General features: G+C 53.0%; 2 protein-coding genes across 3 annotated transcripts in view; one reads left to right on the top strand and one right to left on the bottom strand.

Annotated features, from left to right (window-relative positions):
* MAB21L1 (mab-21-like 1 (C. elegans)) lies at window positions 1-2,177 on the top strand. The gene has a single exon (XM_010572745.1). The coding sequence runs from the start codon at window positions 220-222 to the stop codon at window positions 1,297-1,299; it is 1,080 nt and encodes a 359-aa protein (XP_010571047.1). The 5' UTR covers window positions 1-219; the 3' UTR covers window positions 1,300-2,177.
* Window positions 1-7,498, bottom strand: part of NBEA (neurobeachin) — a 510,633-nt gene that overhangs the window by 155,168 nt on the left and 347,967 nt on the right. For both annotated transcript variants that reach the window (XM_010572746.1, XM_010572747.1), the window contains one exon: window positions 4,034-4,170. In XM_010572746.1, coding sequence (XP_010571048.1) covers window positions 4,034-4,170 — 137 coding nt within the window. The remainder of the gene's footprint in view (window positions 1-4,033; window positions 4,171-7,498) is intronic.

Genomic DNA, 7,498 nt, shown 5'->3' with positions numbered 1-7,498 from the left:
GCCACACACACTTCAAGACGGCTGATCTAAAAAAGCAGGAAGAGAGCATCTGAGGAGCAGCAGCCCCGGCGCATTTTGAAAAAAAAAAACCCCATTTTGTTCCGTTTCAGAGTGCGGCAGCCCGTTTCTCCTCTGAAGTTGGCTCCAGCCCTAGCAGCCGCATTGGATCCCACAGCCTATTGCGAGACTCCGGTGTACAATCCGGATCTCTGCCCCAACATGATCGCGGCCCAGGCCAAGCTGGTGTACCACCTGAATAAATACTACAACGAGAAATGCCAAGCCAGGAAAGCCGCCATCGCCAAAACGATCCGGGAAGTCTGCAAAGTGGTGTCGGACGTGCTGAAGGAGGTGGAGGTGCAGGAGCCCCGCTTCATCAGCTCCCTCAACGAGATGGACAACCGCTACGAGGGGCTGGAGGTCATCTCCCCCACGGAGTTCGAAGTCGTGCTCTACCTGAACCAAATGGGCGTCTTCAACTTCGTGGACGACGGCTCCTTGCCGGGCTGCGCGGTGCTGAAGCTGAGCGACGGGCGCAAGCGGAGCATGTCCCTCTGGGTGGAATTCATCACGGCCTCCGGCTACCTCTCCGCCCGCAAAATCCGCTCCCGGTTCCAGACCCTGGTGGCCCAAGCCGTGGATAAGTGCAGTTACAGGGACGTGGTAAAGATGGTGGCGGACACCAGCGAGGTGAAGCTGCGGATCCGGGACCGGTACGTGGTGCAGATCACCCCGGCGTTCAAGTGCACCGGCATCTGGCCGCGGAGCGCTGCCCACTGGCCGCTCCCCCACATCCCCTGGCCGGGACCCAACCGGGTGGCGGAGGTCAAGGCAGAAGGCTTCAACCTCCTCTCCAAGGAGTGCCACTCGCTGGCCGGCAAGCAGAGCTCGGCCGAGAGCGATGCCTGGGTGCTGCAGTTCGCCGAAGCCGAGAACAGACTGCAGATGGGCGGCTGCAGGAAGAAATGCCTCTCCATCCTCAAAACCCTGCGGGACCGGCACCTGGAGCTGCCGGGCCAGCCCCTCAACAACTACCACATGAAGACTCTGGTTTCCTACGAGTGCGAAAAGCATCCCCGCGAGTCGGACTGGGACGAGTCGTGCCTGGGGGACCGGCTCAACGGGATTTTACTGCAGCTCATCTCCTGCCTCCAGTGCCGGAGGTGCCCGCACTACTTCTTGCCCAACTTAGACCTCTTTCAGGGCAAACCCCACTCGGCCCTGGAAAACGCGGCCAAACAAACGTGGCGACTGGCTAGGGAGATACTTACCAACCCGAAAAGTTTGGAGAAACTTTAGGGGGTGGCCGCGGCGCCGGCCCGACCGACAGATCCGCTCGTTTCCCCGCGAGGTTTAAGCTGCCCGTTCGAAAAGTCAAAGCTTTCCACTTGGCAATGCAAACAAGGGTCTCTTTTAAAAAGGAATATAGCTTAGGCTCCTCACAAAGAACGGCAAATAAGAACAGCAAGTATCGTTCCTCTTACCCTCGTCACAGTTTTGCAGTTCCCCGTGGGGAAAAAAAAAAAAAAAAAACAAAAAAAGAGGAGAAAAAAAAAGAAAGAAAGAAAGAGTGTTACCTGGAAGGGAAAATTGGCCGTAATTTGACACGACTGTGACCATTCTGCCCAGAAACGGTACCAACGGATTATAACAAACCCCGGTATTTTTCTGTAAGCCCTCTGTGAGTAAAAGCTATTTGGATATGCCACCTGAACAAACCTTAATGTATCTTTTAATTTGTATCAAATATTGTGATCACACATTGTCTTTGAAATTGTGGATGTTGGTGTTTTGTGATTTGGTGAACGGAAGTTAAATTGCCATTTGGATACTTCAAGGACATTTTCTGCTAAAGAGAAGATACCATTTAAAAAGGTAGATTTTATCACGGTACTTTTGTTAATTGTCTTCTGAAGTGTCTGAACTTAACAAGTTTACATTTTTCGTTTCATATATATTGCTTGTTCTATTTCTAACATTCCATAAATATACTTGAAATGTTATTTAAATATATTCAAAAGAAATTTGGATTCTGCTTATATAATAACGCTTGAATATTGGAATTATATATTTGAAAATGCACTTGAAATACACTGGATAATTACCTTTTGTGATTTAGATTTTAATTTCTGTTGCTGATTTATTTAATTACAAGCTAATAAATGAAGTAAAATGCATATGGGTAAGCGTTTCAATATCGGATCAAGTTTTCCACTCGAACAAACAGAGGCAGCTGTGGTTTTGTGCATTTTGCCTTTCTGTGGATAGTTGCTTAAATCCTGTAAAGCAGAAAACTTCAGGGCAGCCGCCTCGTTTTGCGTTCTGAATAGTTTTGTAGAGCAGGGAAATACTGGCGGTGCAAACACATTAGAATTTAGCTCCAGACGACCATCGGCAACTGTCAGACACCGATGTAGTTATTAAGGCAGTAACACTTTTTCAGCCGTCAGGAAAGAAATCTCTTTTCGAAAGGTTTGCTGATGTGTTTCTGCTCGGGTTTGAACAAACACAACACATCCCCGGAGCAGTCGGTGTACCGAGCAAGCAGCGAGCCTGATAAACCCGGCGTTCGGGCGCAAGTAGTAATAAAGAAGAAAATAAAATTTATAGGTGAAAGGTTCAAGCCGGCACCAATAAAGTGAACAACAATATTACTCCTGACCTACAAATCCGTTATGAAAGCGCTAAGATTGCCAGTTGCGCTCCCAGAAATCGAGCCCCTGCGCTCCCAGGGCAGGCGGAGGGAATAACATGTGCCTGCCTACAGAACTGCACGCCAGCCAAAATTGCCGTCCGTACTGCAACGCCTGCTCCTTCTCAGCATGCATTTCTGTGAGGCGGCTTTAAAAGCAAAACGCGAAGTAACAGCGCGGATTTTGTTTAGTACCCTAACAGTCAACAAGTGCTGAAAGAGGCCGATCGCCGCTGTAACACCCACCAGCAACTGCTTCCAGTGGGTGCACTGGAACAAACCGTTATACCCAGCCGTTCTGCCAGAATCCCTTTTTTTTTTTTTTTTCTCCCAGCGCTGCGAAGAAAGTTTCGACTTTGAGAAATTATTCGTCAAAAAGAAACCACCTTATTACGACCGTATTAGGACGAGATCGCTGGCATTTTCTTGGAAATTATTTATGATATTTCTCTCCCCCCCCCAAGGTCTTTGTAAAAGCACCTCCCCTATTTTCTCTCTTCCAACGTTTCCCAGCGCAAGAACAAAGAAATAAAGCAACAGCGATAAGACTAAAAAAAAACCAACCCACCCCAAGCCGATGCAGGCGACATGAGCGCCCCGTAACCCGCGTCCCTCCCGTGCGCCCCCTCCTCCCCCCGCGGCCGCCCCCGCTCCCTTCCCGCGGGGGAGGAAAAGCCGCGCGGAGGCTCCGCTCCAATCCCGCACCCCTGCTCTGCCGCGGCCGGGCTGGAGGTTTGCGGGGGGGGAAGGGAAAAGGGGGGCCGGGGGCGGCGCTGGGGAATTGGTAGTAGTAAATGACTTCAGAAAAAAACCAGCCAGAGCTTTCCCAGGAATCAAGTCTTGGGTACATGCCTGTTTTCCCTTTCTTTTTTTTCTTTCTTTCCCCCAGAAGATAAGCAACAACTTGCATTTCAACAGCGTTTACTCAAATGCGCCGTATTTTCTTCCGTGGAAACTAACGTCCTCGAAATAACGGGATTCTTCGGTATCCTCGGAAGGGGTAAAACCCTCCGCGGCGTCTCGGGCAGGCAGCGGGCTGGGACCGCCGCTCCCTCCGGGGATTTCAGAGCAATTGGCTTAACTCCTAAATCTGACCGCGTTCATACAAAGGCACCGCGCGAAAGGCTGTTGGAAAACGCGCCCGCCGCCGTAATAGAGGATTTAACACCGTTAATACATTGCGCGCTTTTTTTTTTTTTGCTTTTTTTTTTTTTTCTTTAATAAAACGCAGCGAGAGGCGGCAGACGGGAGCCGAGTTGGGAGGGAGGGGGCGGCCCTGGTACACGTGTACCGGCACCGGGGACCCGGGACCGGGGACCGGGGACCGCCCGCCGCACTCACCTTGGGGTCGATCTTCTTGAAGGCCGGGTCATCCTCATCCACCTCGAAGTAGATCTCCGTGGTGGTGATGGAGAGCGTCCCCTTGGCCACCACCACGGGGGCGATGAGCTGTGCCGGCGTGCTGAGGACCACCGGGCCTGCAAGGCAAAGGGCAGCGGCGTCAGGTCGGAGGAGCCCGGCCGGCCCATCCCGGTGGCCCTTCCCCTTCCCTCCGCCGAGCCAGAGCGCGGCTGAGCCCCCCCAGCAGCTCCGCTCCGAGAACCGGCGGGTTCCTTCCCCCTCCTGCCCGCGGGCAGCGCTTTGAACTCCGCGGCCGGGGCAGAAACGAGCCGCCGGGCTGCGGGGCTGCCCGAGAAAACCAGCCGGCGGCGAAATTGGGAGGGGGTTAGGGTGAAAAAGAGCTGCCTCTTACAAGCAGGTCCCCTCTCTTTTCATGCCCTTCTGCTCCTCGTTAACACTATCGCCGTTTATGTGCGATAGCGGCGACTCGTTACGCGCAGCTCCGACCTGGAAGCGAAGGGTCCCGGCGGGCGGGCACCGACCCCGAGGAACCCGGGGACATCGCTTTTAGCTCTGGCTCCAGACTCCAAGTCCCGAAGTTTGGCGAAAGATTGGGGTTTTGGGGTTTTTTTTTTGTTGCTTTTTTTTTTTTTTACCTGCTTCCATACCCCAGGCACACAAAGGCTAGCATCGTTAAATATGTTTACAGCAAGACCATTTTTATTTCAACTTGCTGTCACTTAATCCTTCTAAAATTACTGTCACAATATTGCCCTCAAATGCGTTTCTTAACGAGATGCTTGCACGGGCACTGAAAAGATGGGACGGGGAAAACCTATTATAAAAGGCAGCCTTCTCAGCACAAAGTGTTAGGGTTTAATTCGGGGGAAAAAAAACTTCTGCTCTAATGCCACAGACGACAGGGGATCGCTTTTTCACCACCCTGTCCTCAGTACAAATGCAATCTTCTGCTAAAGCTGGCAGTGTCGGTGTTCAGGAAGCTCGCTTGCTCAAATTAAAAGATTAAATGTAAAACACTCTTCTGGATCGAACCACTAAAGCCTGTAGGGTGATTTGTATACGCACACGCAAACACACACGTACGCACGCACGAACACGCATCTGCCACACAAATAATAAAAGCCTCAGTCCTGAGAAACTGGGCGCAACGCCCCGACATTGCCCAACTGATGGCCTTGGTTGAAGGCTGACCAGGGGGTGGGTTTTTTGGGGGGGTCGGGTTTAACGCCGTTCAATTCTCCTCCGCCAGAAGGAAGACCTGGCTCAGATGGCCGAGAGAAAGCCTCCCTACGGTTCCAGCCGCCATCGTCCCCGGACAACGGCGGTCCCTCTGGTGCTGAAGGCAGCGCCGGACAAAGGCTGGGCCTGGCACGGCGGAGGCCAGGCCTTGGGTCGCCGGTTGGCACCTCGCCTCGCTCCCCGGCATGGCGGGTGCGTTCGGCTACCGGCCTCCACCACCAACTTAGCCCAAATCAGTCCCGTACCGGCGCAGCTAACCGTCGAGGTTGGTCGCTTTTCGCTTTTACGCTTAATGCCCAACTTGAGGCCGCTTACGCCGCAAAATAAATAAAAGAGGAAAGGCGCGGATTGCTGCGTGCGCGAGGGGAAGCTCAACCGCACGGTTCCAGTGACAGCTTTCAGCAGCCCAGCGTGGCAGGCTGGATAATATTGATACGAACTCTATTTTCTTTCATTTTATTGTTTTCCATCTCCTAATAAACTGGGGTAGCCTCTTGACCCTAGTCAGCTGATCGGAATCACATGCGCCGGGCTCGCTTTGCTGCTCTCCCCGTCTCGCCTCCATCTTCTCTCCCTCCCTGCGCGGCGAGAAAGGAGCCGAGCCGAACCCAGCCGAACCGAGCCGGGGAAGCCCGGCTGCAGGCTCCGAAGGGCAAGGGCGATCGATCCGAAACGCCGCTTTAAAGCCTCATCAATCTTCATCTGAGGTCGCTCAAGTCATTACGCCCGATTCCCTTGTACGATTACAAGTGGATTTGGGTTTCTATTCCCCAGACCCCCGGGCTTTGTGTTTCCAGAAAGGGGGGGGGGGGTCCGGGCAGCCGGCGGCTCCCTGCCCCGCCGAAACACTCGCCCTCCCGGGCGGAGCATCGCGGCCCTCCCCTCGCCCCGACGCACGGTGATGGGCTCCCGGCCTTTGTGCCGGAGGAGAAGCCCCTTCGGAAGCCGCGTCCGGGCAACGACCCCGATATTCGATCATTTTTAAGGAGGCGTTTGGGGGCTTTGCTGGATCCCAGAAGGAAGACCGGCAGTTTAATCCAATTACCTCTTTTTTTTTTTTCCCACCCCTGGTGTTATGCGGCTAAAATAAAAAAAAAAAATATGAACCCGCAGCTATTTAATGGTCGAAAGGCCAAAACCTAGCGTCTGTCACCCAGGAGAAGACAATCCGTGCGCCCGGGGTAGCGGAACGCACCCGCGGACTGGGGCGGGCAGAGCTGCAGAAGCCGGGGGGGCATGCGGAGGGGAAGGGGACATTCCCTTCCGAGCCCGTTACTGGATGCGGGCGAAATCGGGGATTTCTGCCTTCCTCCTCCTCCTCCTCCCGAGGCCCCAGAGCGGTACCTTGGCATCTGCCCGGTGTTCTGCTCGAAGGACACCCGAGATTTGTTGCAACGTAAACGTGTCAGAGGTATTAAAAGGCGACAAGGAACGAGCGTTAGTGTACTCTCCAGACGAGAAAACGTTTCCCTGCGGTTTTTTTTTTTTTGGTGGTGGTGTTTTTTTCTTTTCTCTTTTGGTAAAAAAGAAGCAGAAAGCGTAATAAACAGTGGTCAAATTGCGGGATTTCGGGGGAGGGTGCGTTCAAACTAAGTTAAAAAAACCTTTGCAGGGTTTTTTTTTTTTCGCCCCTCCTGAAAGCACAAGATGAAAAAATATTCGGCATTAGCACTGTGTCATTTTTACACTTGTCCTTTGGAAATCTCCAATTACAACTTCCAATTCCATAGCATGTTTAAGGAGCGCTGAGTCTTTTTGTTGTAGCCTTCAGGGAGCAAGCCAGCCACTGAGAGAATACGAAATTAATCCACTACAGCTATAGAGAGAGAGGATTATGTTTTAATCCCCTTTGGGATAGTCTCTGGATTTTAAGGATCGGATATTAAAATGTGTACATAGCGCATAATCAAAACACTGCAGATTTTCCATATGGCACCGAGCTACCGGGAAGCTCGGGGTCTCCTCCCCAAACCCACCCGACAACCTACGGCAACAAAAAGCCGGGCACACCTGAGCCGGCACCCGCGGGCCGGGCTCATTCGCTGTGCGGGCAAAAAAAAGAAAAAAAAAGAAGACCGGGCTCCGGCTCCCAGCCTGGCCCCGGCCCTCGGGGCTGAGGGTGAGCTGCGCTTTTCCAGGGGATGGCTGGAAAGAGTCATTCCCGGCGCGGCTGGGACCGGCCGGCCCGGGGGACCGCGACCCCCG

This window comes from Haliaeetus leucocephalus, unplaced genomic scaffold, assembly GCF_000737465.1.
Source record: "Haliaeetus leucocephalus isolate CR32 unplaced genomic scaffold, Haliaeetus_leucocephalus-4.0 Scaffold351, whole genome shotgun sequence".
NCBI classification, from domain to species: domain Eukaryota; kingdom Metazoa; phylum Chordata; class Aves; order Accipitriformes; family Accipitridae; genus Haliaeetus; species Haliaeetus leucocephalus.
Note: the sequence above shows the minus strand (reverse complement) of the source record. Positions and strands in the feature narration are given on the sequence as shown.